The sequence below is a fragment of the Mustela nivalis genome, assembly GCF_964662115.1.
Source record: "Mustela nivalis genome assembly, chromosome: 17".
Lineage (NCBI taxonomy): Eukaryota > Metazoa > Chordata > Mammalia > Carnivora > Mustelidae > Mustela > Mustela nivalis.
The window spans coordinates 30,898,970-30,918,055 of record NC_139036.1 but is presented as its reverse complement, the minus strand read 5'-3'; the positions used below and the strand labels follow the sequence as shown (position 1 = coordinate 30,918,055).

The following is a 19,086-nucleotide window of genomic DNA, read 5'->3' as shown; positions in this document are numbered from 1 at the left end:
TGTGATCTCTCTCTGTCCAATAAATAAATAAAATCTTGAAAAAAAATAGAGGTATAATTTTATGTGATTGTAATACTGCAATTCATAATAAGAAATACATATTGGTCTCTGCCCCCCGCTCCTAAAACAGAGCTCCTGAAACCTTTGTAATTTCCGATAGGAGTGAAAGAAGCATTTTAACTCTAAAAAGGTGACTCTGGGTGGGTTCCTGGATGGCTCCTGGATGAGGGCTGATCACTGGAAATCCACACCATAATTAGGAACTTGGAATTTTCGGCCCTATCCCTCATTCTCTTGAGAAGGGAAAAGGAGTGACAGTAGAGTCAATGATCAATTGTGCCCACGTGATGAAGCCTCCATAAAATCCCAAAAGTACAGGGTTCTGAGAGCTTCCAGGGTGGCAAACACGTGGAAGGAGGTGCCGGGAAAGTGGCGCACCCAGAGAGGGCACAGGTGCCCTTGTCCCATGCATCTCTTCCCTCTGGATGTTCTGCTGTATTCATTATCATAGCCTTTAATAAACTGGTAAATGAGTTTTCCTGGTTTCTGTGAGCTGCTCTAGCAAATCAGCTGAAACTGAGAACAGGGTTGTTGGAACTTGCAGTCTATAGCTGGTTGGTTACAAGTATAGGTGATAATCCGTCATTTCCACAGGCATCTGAAGAGAGAGAGTGTGTGTGTGTGTGTGTGTGTGTGTGTTGAGGGGCAGTCTTGTGGGACTGAGCCCTTAACCTGTGGGATCTGATACTATGTCTGGGTAGATAGTGTCAGAATTAAATTAAACTGTAGGACAGCAAGCTGGTGCAGCAGACAATTGCTTGTTGTGGGGAACTCCCACCCCCTGCCCCTTTTGGTGACCAGAAGTCAAGGGTTTTACGTGAGTAGTAAAGGAAAGTCCTTGGGAGAAACGCAGTAGAGAAGAGCAGGGTTCTTCCCTGCATAGGAAGGAGGAAAACCGAGTTTCCCTTATAGTGATGCTCCAAAGGTAGAGGAACCATACCAGTTTCTTGGGTGGCCATAACAAACTGTCACAAATGGAGTGATTTCAAACAATGGTAATGTATCCTCACAGTCCGGAGGCCAGAAGTCTGAAATCAAGGTGTGGGCAGGGCTGTGCTCCCTCTGAGGGCCCTGGAGAGATTTTTGCCTTGCTTCTTGCAGCCTCTGGTGGCTGCTGGCTAACCTCTGCGCTCCTTGGCTGGTGGCTGCACCTCACCAAACTCTGCCTCCGTCTCCACATGGCTGTCTTTCCTCTGTGTGTGTGTGTGTCTATTTCCAAATCCCTCTCTCCCTCTAAGGATGCCAGTCATTGGGTTTAGGGCTCTACTCCAGCATGACCTTGTCTTCACCCGATCACATCTGCGAAGACCCTATTGCCTAATAAGGTCACATTCACAGGCACCAGCAACTAGGACTTTGACATACCTCTTTTGGGGGTTGGGAAAGAGTACACAGTTCAACCCCAAACAGAACCTTAGTAAGTGTTACTACACAGAGGAACTGAGGGGGTAAATGCTGCTGTGGAAGAAGAAAGAATGGAAGTTACCGAGCCATCATCTGTCCTAGCAGAAAGCCAGGAGGCGATGACAGCAGCTGGGGGTATGAAGCCATGTGCAAAGCTACTCACCAGAAGCACCAAACACAGCAAGAGCAGACCATGGTTGGCCCCAGCGATGGGCTGACGAAGGGGGAGGCAGACAGCCTGTTCTGGGGAGTGTGGGGAAATCTGAGTATGGACTGGTTATCAGGTAATATTAGAAAATTAGTTAATTGCCAGGTTGTGAGGCTTAACAATGGTAATGGTGTTGATATAAGGACAGGTCTTACTTTTCAGAGAAGCAGGCTGAAGCCTTGGGTGAAAGAAGTCATGTTTGAACATGCTTTAAGATACAGAAAAATATATAGATAAGCAAAATCTTCAGAAAAGATCTACATGAGCAAATAAGCAAAATATTAATAATGGTTAAACCTACATGATGAACCTATGGAGGATCATACCATTCTCTCTATCCTTATGAGTGTTTCCATAATCAAAATTTATTTATTTTAATTTAAATTCAGTTAATCAACATGGAATGTATTATTTGTTTCAGGAGTAGAGGTCTGTGATTTATCAGTTTTATATAATACCCAGTGCACATTACAACACATACCCTCCCCAATGTCCATCATCCAGTTACCCCATCCCCGACTCCCCTCCCCTCCAGCAACCCTCAGCTTGTTTCCTGATTAAGAGTCTCTTGCAGTTTTTGTCCTTTTCTTGTGTTGTCTTGTTTCATTTTTTCCTTTCTTCCCCTATGATCCTCTGCCTTGTTTCTTAAATTCCACATATCAGTGAGATCATACGATAATTGTCTTTCTCTGACTGACTTATTTCACTTGGTATAATATCCTCTAGTTTCATCCATGTTGTTGCAAATGGCAAGATTTATTTTTTTGATGGGTGCCTAATATTCCATTGTAGATATATACCATGTTTTCTTCATCCATTCATCTGTTGATGGACATCTGGGCTCTTTCCATAGTTTGGCTATTGTGAACATTGCTGCTATAAGCATTTGGGTGCACATGCCCCTTCAGATCACATTTGTTCCTTTGGGATAAATACCCAGTAGTGCAATTGCTGGGTCATAGAGTAGTTCTATTTTCAACTTTTTGAGGAACCTCTATATTATTCTCTAGAGTTACTGTAACAGCTTGCATTCCCATCCATAATCCAAATTTAAAAGTGAGAAGGCTTTCATGCGCTTGGGTGACTCAGTCGGTTAAGCATCTGCCTTCAGCTCAGGTCACTTCAGGGTCCTGTGATGGAGCCCAGGCATTGGGCTCCCTGCTCATCAGGGAGTCTGCTAGTCCCTCTGCTCCTTTCCCCACTCAATCTTTCTCAAATAAATAAAATCCTCTTTTTCTAAAGTGAGAAGGTTTTTAAGTATTTAGTAAGTCTTGGAATGTGCTTGTTTTCCCCATCTTTGCAGCTCTTCTTGGACCAAAGACCCAGAGAATAGGGTTTCTGAGGTCTTGTGGTTCAACCCCCTTACTTTACAAATGGCTAAAAAGGTTGACTGTCTTTCTAAAGTCACACAGCCAATGAGTACATGAGTCGGGGCTGGACTGGGATCTCCAAGAGCCTCATCTAGTGCCTCGCTGCTCTCCATGCCATCTTTGGTCGCGGTTGTGGGCTAATGGAGCTATTTTTAAATGTCAGTAAACAATGGAGGTACACTCGATTCTTCCTTTTTTTTTTTTTATGGCTGACATTCCCTATGGGTCATTGAGTTCTCATATGTAAGAAATCTTGATTATACCTAAAAGCTTTATTCTCTTCAACATGACAGTAAAGTATAGTCAAGTCCTTTAGATCTTAAAGGAACCCCTTTGGGGGTTTGGGAATGTGCATGTTGGTTGAGCAAAAAGCATGTCATCTACCTTTCATTAGCATTAATTATGTGAATTTCATTAGTATTATTTATTGTTATATAATAGCTATTATAATCAATTATGTAATAGTAATACTATAATATAGTTATTAATTGTGAGTCAATAGACACAGGAACTAAGTCCTGCTGGTGAGATTTTCCTAAATTTGAGTTTCTTGGCTTTACAGATATTTGAAATGGTCTTTTAAGAAGCCATGCTAGGTGCATCCATCAATAATCAAAAGGGAAGGAATAAACAGTTTTAACCTTGAGAATGTGCGGCACTGGAGGTCGGATTGCCCAGAAGGCCAGGAGAGACACGGCAGGAATGCTGCAGGACTGTGGAACTTTCTGGTGCCCTCTACCTGCCTGCAGTTCAGACGACCAGACCCCTCCATCTCACCTGGCCTGTCTCCCATGGCCCTTTTGTCTTCTCTCACAACCAAAAGTAGGAAAGTTAGGGATGGTGTAGGGGCGCCAAAGACAAGCTTTGCCTTCTTAGGATTTAAATTGGAAACTTTCTGGGATTAAGCTGGCTTTCTCTTGTTCTAACCTCGGGGGCTTCATGAGTGTGGCTGGACCAGGGCAACCAGGAGCCAAGGCTTGGGCACACTCACTGAGGTGACCCAGGCACTGACCCACCCTTTCCCCAGGCTGGAAAGGGAAACCCTGCCTGTGCTACGAGTCAGCTCAAGGCTGCTGGCAGCAATGGTAACACACGTCCCTTGAATTATACATTTAAGGGGCTGGAAGCATTGAACGGCTCGTTCATGCCAGGGCAGGGGAAAATGGTTCCGGCAGGGAGCCAGGCCTGAGGAAGGGGATGAACTCCAGGGAGGCAGGGAGGCCATGACCCTCGCTGCTGAGATGGAGCAGGGCCATTTCACCTCCCCTGCCAGGGGCCAAGGGAAGCTGGTGATAAAGCCCAGGATCCAACTCTCTTTGTGCTTAATATTCAAGAGATAATGCTGAGCACACTCAGGATTTAAAGCACGCACCCACGGGGGGTCTGAAGAACCTGCCATCTCCTGCAGAATTCCTCAGCTCGCAGAAACTAGACCAGCCGTGCTCGCCTGCTGCCATTCCTCTCCTGAGCACACAGTGCTGGGCTCTGCTCTCCTTCCCAGGCAGGCCCAGCACCAGCAGCTCCAGGGGCATTTGCTTCTTCTTCTTCTTCTTCTTCTTTTTTTTTAAGATTAGGGGCATTTGCTTCTGACTGGCATCTTTATTTTATGGAACTGTAGACAGCTTCAGAGTTTCCAAAGTTCGGCCACAACCAGCATCTTCTTTGGGTTCTGCAGCCCAAAACATACTTGATGCAGTATTATTATCCCTATGTTTAGATGAGGAACCATTCATTTGTTCATTCATTCACTCAACAAGTCCACTTTCAAGGATCTCTTGGGCTCCAGACCCTGTGATGGAACAGAATGCTCCTTAGAAGGGTTAATGACCTGCCCAAAGCCACAGTCACACAGGGAGCACCAGCGCCGGCACTGGAACCCAGTTCTTTGACTGACACCAGAGGCCAGAGCTCTTCCTCTGTAATGTTCCCCAGTGGCACCCTCAGCCTCACCCTCTAGCCTAGCACCCCAGGTAACCAGTGGCAGGTGCATCCCACTGCAGACTGACCAAGGTCAAATGGAGTGAAAGGGACACAGGACGGTTGGAAAGACATAACTAGATCTTTCCTTTTTTCTAGAGCCTTTATCTATTTGAGAGAGAGAGCATGCACAAGCGGTGGGGAGGGGCAGAAGAAGAGGGAGAAGCAGACTCCCTACTGAGTAGGGAGCCTGACATGGGTCTTGATCCCAGGACCCTGAGATCATGACCTGAGCTGAAGGCAGATGTTTAACCAACTGAGCCGCTCAGGTGCCCCAGGACATAAATAGATCTTTCTGACTCTCCAGACCTCACTCCTATCCCACGCACCACTCCAACCCTGTCATCAACACTGTCTTTCACTGGGAGGAGAACCAGAGGGAGTTCCAGAAACTCCTGCCCCAAGGGTTGTGCAGCCCTGGCACCCAGAAACAGTGTTTCTGGGGTTGGAGCCATTTTCTTCTTTCTGCTCTAGATAGTAACCCTCTGGCTTCCCTCCATAATCGGGGGGCAGAAGGGAGAAAGAAAAGAGCAAAGTTTACCACAAGGAGGACAATAAGGAAGGAAAGAAGAAACAGAAGGAATGCCATTAAAACACTGCTTTACACACACACACACACACACACACACACACACACACACACACACAAATAAACAAAAGCAAGTTTTCCAGTGTAACCTACCAGCACTGGGTAAGCTCCAATAATAGACGAGTTCCCAGGCTGTTCTTTAGCTTTCTCCTTTGTCTTTTTGCTTTTTTGTTTGATTGATTAGCTGGTTGATTGGTTTGGTGCTAGAAGGTTGGAAGAAGATAAAAGAGATCGCAACTGCTGGGGGGGTTGATGAGAAGAGAGAAGCGATTAGACAAGTAGATGGTGAAAAGGGACACAATCCCAGGTTTTTGTTTCTTCTCCTTTTTTTTTTTTTTTTTTAAGATTTTATTTATTTGAGAGAGAGAAAGAGTGAGAGAGAAAGTGTGCACATGAGTGGGTGAGGGGTGGGAGAGCAGAGGGAGATGGAGAAGCAGACTCCCCACTGAGCAGGGAGTCCAACCAAGGGCCCAAACCCAGGACACCAAGATCACGACCCCGTCGAAGGCAGACGCTTAACTGACTGTCTCCCAGGCGCCCCCTTCTCCATTTTAATCTAATGTACATTCGCCTTCATCTGGTGGGAAGCAACAGTTGCTGACAGCCTTCCAAGCACTGAGATCAAAGACTGACTCCATGCCAAGAACTATGTTCCTGTTCCTCTTTAACCCGTATAGCACCTTGATGAGGGAGATGTTAGGACCTCTGCTTTACAGGTAAGGGAACTGAGGGTCAAGTTATTCACCAACTCCCCTAATGTCACAAGACAAGGCAATTGATCAGGGCTTCAGTCCCTGGCCTGCTGGGGGTTTTCCACTCCTCCACATTGCCTCTCTGCCCACATCGCTTCCCTGCTCCATCCTCCGCAACAAATTTGTAGATTTTGTCATTGACTGGAGAAGGTTAGGGAACACTGCCCTGGGCAGTCTCTAGGGACTCAGCACAGTTAGCTCCTTCCTCTCCTCCCACTATGGTGCAAACACAGTCGGTTTCCCCCACAGGCCTCCGTCATTTGTCCTGTGGCCTATCAGCTCCCATATCTACTATATTCCAGGCACCCCAGGACCTTGTCTTCCTAAACCTCAGCTAGAACATTATTTTACAAGGACACTCACCAACCTTGAAAGGCAAGGTACCCCAAGGCAAGGAAATAAATTAATGTGGTTGAGCAGCTCAAGAGTGCAGCGCCACCTAGCGGTGCTGCGGCCAAATGGTCCCTGGTGGTGACATTTTCCAAACAATCAATATCTCATTATTAACCATAATCACAACCTGATGTTTACTTTTGGAGAAATGTTCAGCGGCAAGGGATGCACATGCACTTTTCTGCATGTTTCAGAGGCCTGCGATCCTAAATGCCACAATGACTATTAAACAGTGTCCTGCCTATGAGCAAACAGGAGGGAGCAGAGATTGATTGTACATCTTTTTCATCTAAGCAACTCACCAAAAAACAAAGCATCCGTTGAAGCCACTGACCTTTCACTAACTGCTGGAAGGAAAATGTTTGATAAATAATAAATAGACCAGTACTGGATGTTGCTCAGAACCATCTTTTAATTAAAAGAACAGATCAACTAGGTCAGGTGACTGACATTTGAGTTCCGGTCCAAGACAAGCATCATTCGAGGGTAAAACTCTACCCCAAATGGAATTTCATTGTCAGCTACCATTCTAACTAACAAAAATCGTCTGCCTGGAAAACATATGGATGGAGGGGGCATAGCACTCAACTTCCTGCCTCCTTTGCTTTCCCCCAGCGAGCTCTTCATTTGAGGGCCACAGCAAAAACAATCAACTGTCTGGTTCACATCTCCACAGAAACTGCTCCAGCACCGGGCTCACCCAGTCACACACCCACAGGCCGCACTGAGCGCTACCCGAGGAGTGACAGGGAAGCCACTTCCTGTCTTCCCCACAGGAGATGCCCTTCCTCCCCCAGACAAAGTGACCTCAACCATGTGGCTCACGGAACCTACTCAGGCATCCATCTCCCTGAGCACCACCGAAGGCTCAAAACACATGACGAATCTCACCAATCACGCCTCCACCTTCTGGCTGTTCTGGAAGACTGGAAGAGCTCAGGAACAGAGAGACCCTCATCGAAGTGATAATCTCACACCCCCCACCCCCAACACACATCCTCACATCCTCACATCCTTGTCCCTGGCCCCACATTCCTGAGGCAATGCGAGCATGGGCGCTACCAGACCCACATCATGTCACAGGCCCTAGTGCCCATGTCGTCAGAACTGGTGGCCCAGCTCTGAGTTAGACCTGCTCAGAGCGCAGAGCCTAGAAGGATGGAAGAGGCCCCACAGCTCCTGTGTGCCTGTCTGGATTCCCAAGAGTGGAGGCAGGCACCAGTGCGGGGCTCAGAGAAAATCTTATCCCACTTAAATGACTTTCTTTAAAGACAGAATTTGTGCAGTGCTTTTAAATGTCAAGCCATCATTTATTTACAGAGAATACAGTATCATTTAAAAAAAAAAATCAGGAGCACCTGGGTGGCTCAGTGGGTTAAAGCCTCTGCCTTTGGCTCAGGTCATGATCCCAGGGTTCTGGGATCGAGCCCTGCATGGGGCTCCCTGCTTCCTCCTCTCTCTCTCTGCCTGCCTCTCTGTCTACTTGTGATCTGTCAAATAAATAAAATCTTAAAAAAAAAATCACATTAGGAGAAGGAAAGGAAAAGTGAACTGGCAGAAATTGGAGGGGAAGACGAAGCAAGAACAACTGTGGAGTCTGAGAAACAAACTGAGGGTTTTGGCGGGGAGGGTGCTGGTGGAGCCTGGGTGAACCCGGTAGTGGGTACTAATGAGGGCACTATTTGCATGGAGCACTGGGTGTGGTGCATAAACAATGAATCTTGGAACACTGAAAAAATAAAATTTAAAAATAAATCAGGAATCCTCTCAGAGCACCGATTTTTCTATAATACTGCTTTCATGTTCAGAGAACATGACACTAAGTATTAGACAAAATTACAAAAGGACTTGGGTTTGCCTTTTAAGGACACATGATCAAGAATAAGGCCTACTAAACAGAAGCGAATGAAGAACTCTAAAAAACCTTGTAAATCCAGTACCACTTAAAAGAGCCTTGCTATAAGGGCGCCTGGGTGGCTCAGTTGGTTAAGTGTCTGCCTTCAGCTCACGTCGTGATCCCAGGGTCATGGGATGGAGCCCTACATTGTGTCGGGCTCCCTGTTCAATGGGGAGCTTCTCCCTTTCCCCACACTCCCTGCCCTCACTTGAGCGCTCGTGCTCTCGCTCAAATAAATAAAAATTTAAAAAAAAAAAAAGCCTTGCTATATAGATGATGGGAGATGAGTGACCTGTTTCCTTTGCTGACTTTCTTTTTCCTTCTGTCCCTTAACTAAGAGCATTCATCTGGCTCAGTCCCCGACCATCCAGTATCTCTCTACACTCCCCCTGGAGAGCTCATTCATTCTCCTGGCTCCAACCCTTAGCCTTGTGCTAGCGACCTCCTCCCTATCTCCCAGACATCTAACTCATCCCTCTGTCTGCCACTTGGACGATGCACCATTACCTCTCAGTATGTTGAGAACTGAAACCCTCCTCCCAACCTTGCTGTTAGTGATGTAGGCATTCTTCTGGTCACTAAGCTTTGTAACCTTGGCATGGCTGCAGAGACCAAAGCCTTGAGAGGTCTCCTCTTCCCGCCCTCCCCCCTCTCTGCCCGCTCCAACCCCATTCTTTGCATCACATCTGGATGAATCTTCCTTCCACACAACACTACTTTCACTATGTTACTTCCCTGCTCAGACTTCCTTATACCCAATTGAACAACTCTAGATAGTTACTGAGGCCACCATGATCTGACCCCATACTACCTGTTCAAACCTGTTTTCCACTACTCAAGAGTAATAGAAGCACCTGTCACACATATTACAAATGAGCTTTGCATTCAGTATCAACTTTCACATAACTGGAAGCCAAAGAGGCAAATATTATTCCTATTTTGTAGTCTGGCACCATCACAGGCACAAGGGGACACGAGCAAAAACCGGATTAACCAGAACTAGCCTCAGATCTTCCAACTTGTCTTTGCAAACTGCACTGTAACCTGGACACATGCCTTCCTTGGCTTCAGTTTAGCAAACCCACACGGAGGGCCCACTCCAGAAAAGGCTCGGTTTAGTGTGTCAGTAGATACAACTAAGAATTTCTGCACCTGTTGACACTCTGAATAGAAAGAAGGTAGTCCCCTCCCAGAACAGACGACCAGGGGTGAGGCAAGAGCGCCAACAGCAGACCAGGTGTGCCAACTAAATGATGTGCATGAGTGCAGCCTGAAGAGGCTCCGCAAGGGACTGGAGATCTGATTTGAATATCAGGTAACATTTCCAAGCATGTACATTTCTCTTTCCTTTTTCTTTTTTCTGTAACTGAGTTTTATGCCCAACATGTGGATTGAACTCAGGACCCTGAGATAAAGAGCCACATGCTCTACCGACTGAGACAGCCAGCCGCCCCTGAGAAGGCCCCACTTGGACGGGCAGTGAAAACAGTTTCTCAAGACTGCAGTGGCAGGAAGGGTGCTCCAGGCAGGGGAAACAGCGTGCCTACTTCAACTGCCCCCACCTTTCAAGGCTCTCCGTGTGGTATTCCTGGACTAGTCTAGAGCTGGCTCCTACCCGACACTACCATTATTTCATATCATAACTTAAAAGAATTTCTGTTCATCTTATTGTTTCCAAAGTCACTCATCTTCCCAGTTAGATTTTAAGCTCCTTAATGCAAGAATGAGCTCATACTTCCATTCTCTCCAAGCATCTCTATGTTGTCGATGGCTTTTGCCTATACCAACTGTGTGAAGGGCTCTGAACTCCCCAGAAAACTTCAATGTCACTGTTTTGACCACGGAGATTCAACATGAAGACATCTGCTGTAAGGTCCAGGCTTAGACTCTCCTCAGGAAAGAGTCTGTCTGATTTAACAAGATGGAAATGGGGGCGCCTGGGTGGCTCAATCGGTTAAGTGTCTGACTTTGGCTCCGGTCGTGATCTCAGGGTCCTGGAATTGAGCCCTGACCCGGGCTCCACGCCCAGCAGGTGTCTGCTTCTCCCACCTCCTCTCCCTCTACCCCTCTCCCTACTCTTGCCCATGTGCATGCTCTCTAATAAACAAAATCTTAAAAAAAAAAGGAAAAAAAAACAAGCTGGAAATGTACTGGTGAGGGTGCAGGGATATAGGCATCCCTGCATGTTGCTGGCGGGAGTGTAGAAGAGCAGCTTCTGTGGAGGACAACATCGGAATCAAAGACATGCGACTCCAGCAGTACCACAGTGACGGGTACGCCCACAGCAGCACTGGCATGTTTGCAACCCAAGTACACATACAGCCACTTTTGTCACTCAGGCACTGATCATATCACTAGGCATCCACACAAAGGATCTGAGACAATAATATTAAGTAGAAAAACGAGGTACAGGACAGTAAGCACAATGTCCTCACGCATATGCCCAAAATATTCCCGGAAAGGAAATGGACTCGGGGGAGAGAACTAGGTGGCTGGAGATAGGTTTTAGAAAGGAGACTGGCCTTTTACTTTTAAATTCTGAACCATGTGCCTGTACAGTTTCAAAAAAATTATGCATCAGGGACATCTCAGTGGCACAGTTGGTTAAGCATCTGAATCTTGGCTTCAGCTTGGGTCATGATCTCAGGATCATGGGATCAAGCCCTACATCTGGCTCTGCACTCAGCACAGAGCTTGCTTCAGGTTCTCTCTCCCTCTCACTCTGCCCCTCTGGCTCATGCTCTCTCTCTCTCTCTCTCTCTCTCTCTCTCTAAATTAAATAAATCTAAAAAAAAAAAAAAAACAAAACAAACAAACAAAAAAACGTAGAGGCACCTGGGTGGCTCCATTGGTTAAGTGTCTGCTTCCACTCAGGTCATGATCCCAGAGTCCTGGGACTGAGTCCTGCATTGGGCTCCCACTCAGCGGGACTGCCTCTGCTGCTCCCCCCGCCTGTACTCTTTCACTCTCTGTCAAATAAATAAATAAAATCTCTTAAAAATAAATACATACATACATACATACAAATTTTAAAAATATAAAGTATGTGTCAAACAACTTTCTAAAAATGTCATCATTATCATTATGGCAAAAAAAGCTGCCTTTTAAACCCCAGAAACAGAAGGTCTAGAAAAGTTAATGAGTGACCCCCAACAGAACCATCTCTCCCACCTGCTTAAGACCTCCTCTCCAAGCTTGGCACTCACTGGCTGTCTATGGTTGTTGAATGGATGAATTTACTTTCCCATCTAAAAGTAAAACATTCCACAAACAAGAAGAATTGCAAAACGGTGACAGGGGTGGCAGGGAGATACAGCATGGCCGAAAACTGCTTTTGCCTCATGTACTATTCACCTTCCATTCCCAGAGCACCGTGTGCAAGGCCGTGCCCAGGCTGAGGTGTGGGCTCTGCCCTTGGTCTGCCAGAACACAGAAGAGACTGCACGCAAAGAACAGAAAAGCTAAGGAGTTCTAAAATCAGAGAATTTCTGAAGCAGCTTCTTTCTACTACCTGAAAACCACTGGTCTGATCAGAAATACAAAAGCTACACACTTAGAAGAAGATGTCATTTATTCAGGAGAAGATATGAAAATGAAGAAAGCAGAACAGTTGGTAAGGTCTCATGAGCACATCTCCACACCAGGAGGCAGGTGGATGCCGGGGGAGAACAGCATCTAAATGAGCTGGCCTCCTCCTGGCAATCCAGTTATCTACAGATGTCCTCTAAATTCAGTCTTCGGCTGAATGTAATCACTTATTCATTCAAATCTTTACTAAGCACACTAGGTTCAGGCCTATGCTAATTGCCTCCAGCATCCTCAACCTCATCTATGAGATTAAAGCTATAGTTTCGACCTCTGTCTATCATCAATGATAGGTTCTCACTTTTACCACAAAGCACAAGTCAGCGTGACCTCTCAAGTTGAAAAGCAGTAAAATGTAAAGATTATCTACAGACAGAAACAGTTGGCCCAGGGGACATACCATATGCACAAGTAAAAGCCTGACGGAGCCAGAAAAGAGAAAGATACCGAGAATCAGATATAGCCAACCCACATGTTAACACAGAAATCTAAGCAGACCTACTCAAAACGTGTCCCATTCAAACCATACTTATAAAGGTTTCCTCATGCTATTTACAATTTTAAAGTAAATTTACTTTTTAAGCAGTCAGGGAATTCTTTATTTAATACCATCCTAACATAAAAGTTCATTCAAACCATGAAACTGAGCTTATGACAACCTAGAAATAGGAACTAAAAGAAGGCAAACATAATGCCTTAGAGACTGGGAAACATTTACACAGTTCAACTGTTAAAAACAGTTCAACATTCATTTAGTGAATACAGTCTGGATGTCAGTATACATGGAATACAAGTTCTTCAGGGAGGTGAGAGACCTTTTGGCTGTTCTTCAGATGTCTCCAAACGCTGATCCTGGGGAACTTCTTGAAGAGGCTGGTTTTTTTCCAATACTGTTTGAGGTTTGACACCCGTGGGTTCAGATTCCCAGGAAATGTGACTACCTTCCTTTTGCTTAAAAGACCAAACATAAATACATCACACAGATGTCATTTTCACTCCACTGACTGGCTGAAGCTGAAGCTAGCTGAAGCTAAGCACATTCTATCATGGAATCAAAACATTAACATTAATATCCCAGGTCAAATTCTATTATAACAAGCAACACACATGATAAAAATCTCTAGAGAACCATAATTTCAAAAGCCCTAATACTAACTCACTTGTTCCAAGTAGCAGTCACTATCACAAAATTTTAGTATATGTATATGTACACATCTTTTTTTAATTTCAGTATATTTCATCTACCAGCATTTGACCTGGTGTTCAGGGACACAGGCCAAGGTTGGAGAAGAAAAACCAAGCCTTCAACTTCTAACAAAGAGACAACTAATCCTTAAAATAATTTTAATTAAAAAATACTCACAGTCCTTGTTTCTCCTACTCTTCTCAGAATGACACCTGCTGCTAATAAAGCCTTCCCTGTTTCCACAAATAACTTCTCTTCATCAGTTTCTCCAAGTTTCTGTAGCTCAATGTACTTCTCCACAAACCTGGAATTCCAAGCAGTCACATCTGAGGTCTGTATATTGAGAGTCATCAACATGCTGTTACACAGTATAAAGCCTTCCCTTAACACATCTTCCTATAGGAGTAGCTTTTTCCTCCTGGGGAATTCAACAAAACTCCTCAAACTGATCATTAAATTCCTTAAAAAAAAAAAAAAATTAACCCAAGATATGTTAAAATGGCTTACTGTTGACAGGTAGACTTGAAGTTTGGATTGAACAGATCAAAAGCTCTCTGACCAGATCCATAGGCTGAATAAAATTTCCTAGAAAATATAAACAACACAACATAAATCTCCACTTACAGATCATGGCCATGAAGAAAAATTACTAAGCCAAGCATAAACTTATTTTTTTTAATTAAGTTATGCATGCACATGGCTAATACACCAAATATTACAAAAAGGTATCCAATGAAAAGTTAACATTCCTGCTCACCTCCACCCCAAACCCCCAGCTCCCTCCCAGGAAGCAACACCAACCATTTTCTTGGGTATCCATCCAAGAATATTCTAATATACAAGCATACATGCATCTATCATTCCCCCCTCAGCTACATAGTTTAACTCCAAGGACAGAAAACACTATTGTACATCTTGTACATCTTATACATTGTACATCTTGCCTCTTCTACTTAATAGTTCTTAGAGATCATTTCAAATCATTGAACTTATATGGTTTCCAGTCCTTTGCTCCTTTTCCAATCCTTTTGCTCCTGTAGACAGTGCTACAGTGATTAACTTTATCAGTATCTCTTAGTACACTGTCCAAAGGAGTCTGGAATAAATTCATAAAAACAGTTTTACTAGCTCAAGGTATGTGCATTTGTAATACGGCCTTCCAAACTGCCAGACGCTTCCTGAAGTGGCTGTGCCAATTTACACTCACAGCAGTAATATAGGAGAGTGTCTATTTCCCCATACCCCAGCCAAATTCTCTCTTCCTACTTTTTGTTCTTTGTCAATTTAACAGATGAAAAATTGTAACTCATTTTACTTTTGCCTTTTCTTATGAAATAAACTGGACATCTTTTCATATGTTTAAAAACCAACTGAATTTCCTTTTCTGTGCTCTTCTCTTTGGTGGGTTTTTTTCTACTGATTTATAAGCAAATTTTATAGCAATATAATTAGCCCTTTGTCATACTTAATACCAAATTTTTTTCCCAATATGTTGGCTGGCTTTTGAATCATCTTGTGGCACTTTTTTAGGGGGCATAAAATTTTAATATGGCTTCTGGGTTTTATGTTATACTGACAAAGGTCTTTATCACTCAGATTATTCTTAAAAATTTTTCCACGTTTTCTTCTAGTACTTTTATGCTTTGATTTTTTACATTTAGGTTTTGAAATGTCTGGAACTTATTTTGTTTTTATAAGTTCTTTAAAATATTAAATACACAAAAAGGAAGCCACGAAAATAAAGGTTCAAAAAATTATTTCAATGCAAGGTATTATTATTTTGACATTAACAGTAATAAAAAAGGGACCAGTAAAATATTCCACATCTCCAATGAACTATCACCTAGCTCCTGCTAACCATACAGCAGAAACACAAATGATTTTTTTTTTATTTTTATTTTTAGAGAGGGACAGAAGACACAAGCAGGAAAAGGGGGAGAGGGAGAAAGAGAGAATCCCAAGCAGACTCCTTATGGTAAAGCCTTATGGAGCGTTCAATCCCAGGACCTGAGCCAAAATCAAGAGTCAAATGCTGACCTGAATAAGACTCCTACGCACACCCACAAATGATTTTAATACATAAATCCTGACCAAGTACGTACAATGAGCCTACCCCGAAAAACACTGACAAAGAAATCAATGCCCCCAAAGATCTCGTACTTCAGGAACTACCCTGAAAAATTCCAAGTAGAGCAAGAACATAGTTGTTCCCCCACCTCAACAAGTGTTGAGGGCCAGGGGAGGAGATTCCTGATATGAAAGGGGTCTAGACCTCAAATGAGAATATAATGACCTCATAAATTGTTTTTTTACATCCAGAAATAGAGAAAAGAATAAGAGGACAGGGGCACCTGGGTGGCACAGTCAGCTGAGCATCTGACTCCTGGATTTGGCTCAGGTCAGGCTCAGGGTTGCAAGATTGAGATTCGCCTGGGGCTCCATGCTTAGCACAGAGTCTGCTTCTCCCTCTGCCCCTCCCCTCTGCTCTTGTGTGTATGCATACCCACTCTCTCTAAAATTAAAAAAAAAAAAAAGAAAGAAAGAAATATATTACCCTGAACAAGGTACCACCTCTGATCTTAATATTTAAGAAAAAAGAATCACGGGGTGCCTGGGTGGCTCAGTGGGTTAAAGCCTCTGCCTTCGACTCAGGTCATGATCCCAGGGTCCTGGGATTGAGCCCCGCATTGGGCTCTCTGCTCAGTGGGGAGCCTGCTTCCTCCCCTCTCTCTGCCTGCCTCTCTGCCTGTGATCTCTGTCAAATAAATAAAATCTTAAAAAAAAAAAAAAAGGATCATACAAATTCTAGGTACTAAAAACTGACATCACTATTTGTGGGAAAGAGCTCTGCCACTGAATTCCCAGTGAGTTGACCTCCTTGAGCCTCATAGTCTTTAAGAATAAAATGAAGACAATACACTGATCTTGTAGGGTTAGAGTAAGGCCCAAGTTAGAGAATGTTTTTTAAGGGCTTGGCATAGTGCTAACAGATACACAGAAACGGGTAGCTATAACTGCAACTACCAGTCCACCAGTTGGGCTCCAGATCCTATTTCCCAGAACTTGTTTCAGATTCCCTAACTTGGGAGATACACAAGACCTTCTTCACAGGGCAAGCCCTGGCTCGACTCCTAAAAAAAAAAGTCACCAGACTGCTAGCTAAATCTCTCCTCCTGAAGTTTTGCTGCCTCCTGTCCACCATGTGGCTTGGCACTCACGCTCTAATCCGATCCTCGGGGTACAAGATGTCCTGGATGGCAGCTTTGGCTTTGCCATATCGCAAGCGGGGCCTCCGGAAGACGGGCTCTCTCAGTGGGGGAAAGGCATTATATACGTCAAACCACAGGGGCTTCTCGTTCAACACCCCAGCCCGAATCAGGTCCCGAGTCCTTAAGGAAGGGAAAATAACGAAGGTCAGTCAGTTACAACAGTCTAAACCCCTGAGTCGGTCTAGTCACCGCCTGGGACATCGGTGGGATCACGGAGTCCACAAGACAGAACCGGAAGGAGGCCAGAGCGGAGTGTACCCCACCTACAGTTAACATATTTCCATATTCCAAACCAAACTAACAAAGCTCAGGGGTTAAGTTTTAAGTTCTATTTTTCTCAGGTGCGTCCCACCGCCCCCCTCGCCCCATCCACGCCGCGTCGAAGAAAATACAAAGGTGGCCCACAGGGGCCCATCATCATCTTCCTCCCTTCCTCTTCCTAGGGAACTCCGCTCCGACAGGGGAGAGGTGCAATCTTGAAAGGGAAAGATGCGTTCAGAGAGTGGGTCGTCAAGCACACCTATTCAGAAACAGGAGGGAGCACGAGAGGGCCTCCCCCGGCTCAGACTCCCGCACTCTGGAGAATGCTTCGCCCGGCTCTGACCCACCCAGAAAGAGCGTCAGCGGTCGAGAGCCCCCGTCCTGAGGTACCCTCAGCCCACACCGGGTCCGAGCACGCACCGCGAGAAAACACTCCCCACGGTCTCCAGCCGGCTCCTCGCCATGGCTGGTGCCTCGGACACTTACGGCCGGGGGCTGCCGGAAGCGGAAGCGCCGGCGGCAGGCGAAAGGGGCGGAGGCTGCTGGCCGAGACGAGGATCGCGGCGCACTCTCCGCCGCCGCAGCCGGAGAGCCGAGCCAGGCAGAAGCAAAGGATGGGCCGAACTGGTGCGGGTGTTGGCTGCGGCCAGGTTCAGACTGGAGCACTCGCTAGCCGAGCCGAAAGGGAGGGAGCGGGCCAGAGCCGGGCAGAAGCAATAAATGACCGATCTAGAGGAGGGACTCTCGCAGATGGTTGCTTTGCCCTCTCTGGCCTTGCGGAGTCTACTCCAGTCAAGAAGGTGGGGCGGCGCGGAGGGAAGATGATGGGGAGGAAGGAGTGAGGCGCAGCTTACGTTCGGGGAGCCAGCTAGGCCAGGACGCATGTAAAGACAGAGATGAGAGGTCACACCGTGGCAAGGCCCGGACTGCGCCTTACCTTGTTCGGAGCCACAGACTCCGCAGAAGGAAACCGAGGCCGGGGACGGGCAGGCACCGGCCCAAGGTCACACTAAGGCCCTAGCCTCCTTCCTCCGCGCCCTGCTATGCGGCGTGCCCCGGGAGTCCGTTGACCCCGGAGTGCCTCCAGCATCCGCTGACCTCGGGATGCTGCGGGGCAACTAGTGTTTTCTCCGCGGGAGGCGTCGCGGGCTCGCTCCTTTTGGAGCTGGAAAAGCGAAAGTGAACAGGACAAAATTCCGATACGGAGACTCAAAAATCTGGGGACAGTAACCTCTCAGGGTGACCTTCTGGTCCAATAATCATACTAAGGGTAGAGTACCCCAGAGAACTCAAAGTGCAATGTCCTGAGGGTAATGGTGCAAGAATGATCATTGCAGTATTGTAGCGGGGAAGAAAATCAAATGTAAAGTTATGGTTTATATATCCTATGCAATCCTATGCAGCTATTACAATGAACAAGTTATGTCCCTCTGCATTTCCCTAGATGCACGCCCATGACTTCTAAAATGAAAAAGGACGTTGCAGAGAAACATTTTAGTGGGATCCTAACCTGTTCAAAGAATAAAGAAAACACCTTTATATGTGTTTGTGTTTGTATGGAGATAGAAACCATGTGGAAGGCACACAAGACTGTGAAGATTGGTTATCTCCAATGAGACTGCAAGAAAAGAATATTTTTTCTTTATGTATCCCTCAGAGTTTGACCTGTAAAGAGTTTTTACTCATATTTGAGCTTTTTAATCCAATGAAATGTTTTGAATCACAGACACACAAAATAGCTTCTGGGAACACATTATCATCTTTGTAAGCCAGAAAGAGCAGCAAGTCATCCCAGAGCCCTCCCACTCTATGGGAGGCTGGTAAGGAGGAGGAATGTAATGTTTGAGAAGCAGTTACTGCTTGTTTGTGTTATCTTGGAATCCACACACCTACTCAGAAGGTAGCTATTATTAGCCTTATTATAGATGAGAAAGTGAGGCCACAGTGGGTGAAGTATCTTGTCAGATACTTGAGTGACAGAGCCAGGCTTCCAGCACAGCCGGGCCCTCTCTAGAACCCCAAACCCTCCTTAGCTATGCCTCAAGCTGGAGATGGGTAGACCTATAGAGACAGGACAAAGCTCGCCCCAGGGGCAAGGGCCAGGATGATCTGAGGCCCAGGGCTACACTAAGAGG

At 45.6% G+C, this 19,086-nt stretch overlaps 1 protein-coding gene and 1 long non-coding RNA gene across 2 annotated transcripts; one reads left to right on the top strand and one right to left on the bottom strand.

The window, feature by feature from the left end:
• The first annotated feature begins 1,815 nt into the window (after window positions 1–1,815).
• On the top strand, window positions 1,816–12,583 carry LOC309851156. Its single transcript, XR_014304664.1, has 2 exons — window positions 1,816–8,762; window positions 11,525–12,583. It is a non-coding gene; the product is annotated as an uncharacterized lncRNA (long non-coding RNA).
• Window positions 12,584–12,810: 227 nt separating this feature from the next.
• MRPS23 (mitochondrial ribosomal protein S23) lies at window positions 12,811–18,485 on the bottom strand. The gene is made up of 5 exons (XM_082706020.1): window positions 17,372–18,485; window positions 16,640–16,810; window positions 13,929–14,006; window positions 13,599–13,725; window positions 12,811–13,186 (listed from the first exon to the last, which is right to left on the bottom strand). Exons 1-5 carry the CDS (start codon window positions 17,413–17,415, stop codon window positions 13,034–13,036), a joined length of 573 nt encoding a protein of 190 aa, XP_082562146.1. The 5' UTR covers window positions 17,416–18,485; the 3' UTR covers window positions 12,811–13,033.
• Between the last annotated feature and the right edge of the window lie 601 nt (window positions 18,486–19,086).

Excerpts from the sequence above, each read along its gene's own strand:
- MRPS23 (XM_082706020.1), bottom strand. The coding sequence starts at position 17,415 with ATGGCGAGGAGCCGGCTGGAGACCGTGGGGAGTGTTTTCTCGCG. Across the intron at positions 16,811-17,371 it reads GTGGGGAGTGTTTTCTCGCG|GACTCGGGACCTGATTCGGG; the intron begins GTGCGTGCTCGG and ends CCCTTCCTTAAG. Across the intron at positions 14,007-16,639 it reads CCCGAGGATCGGATTAGAGC|GAAATTTTATTCAGCCTATG; the intron begins GTGAGTGCCAAG and ends TATATTTTCTAG.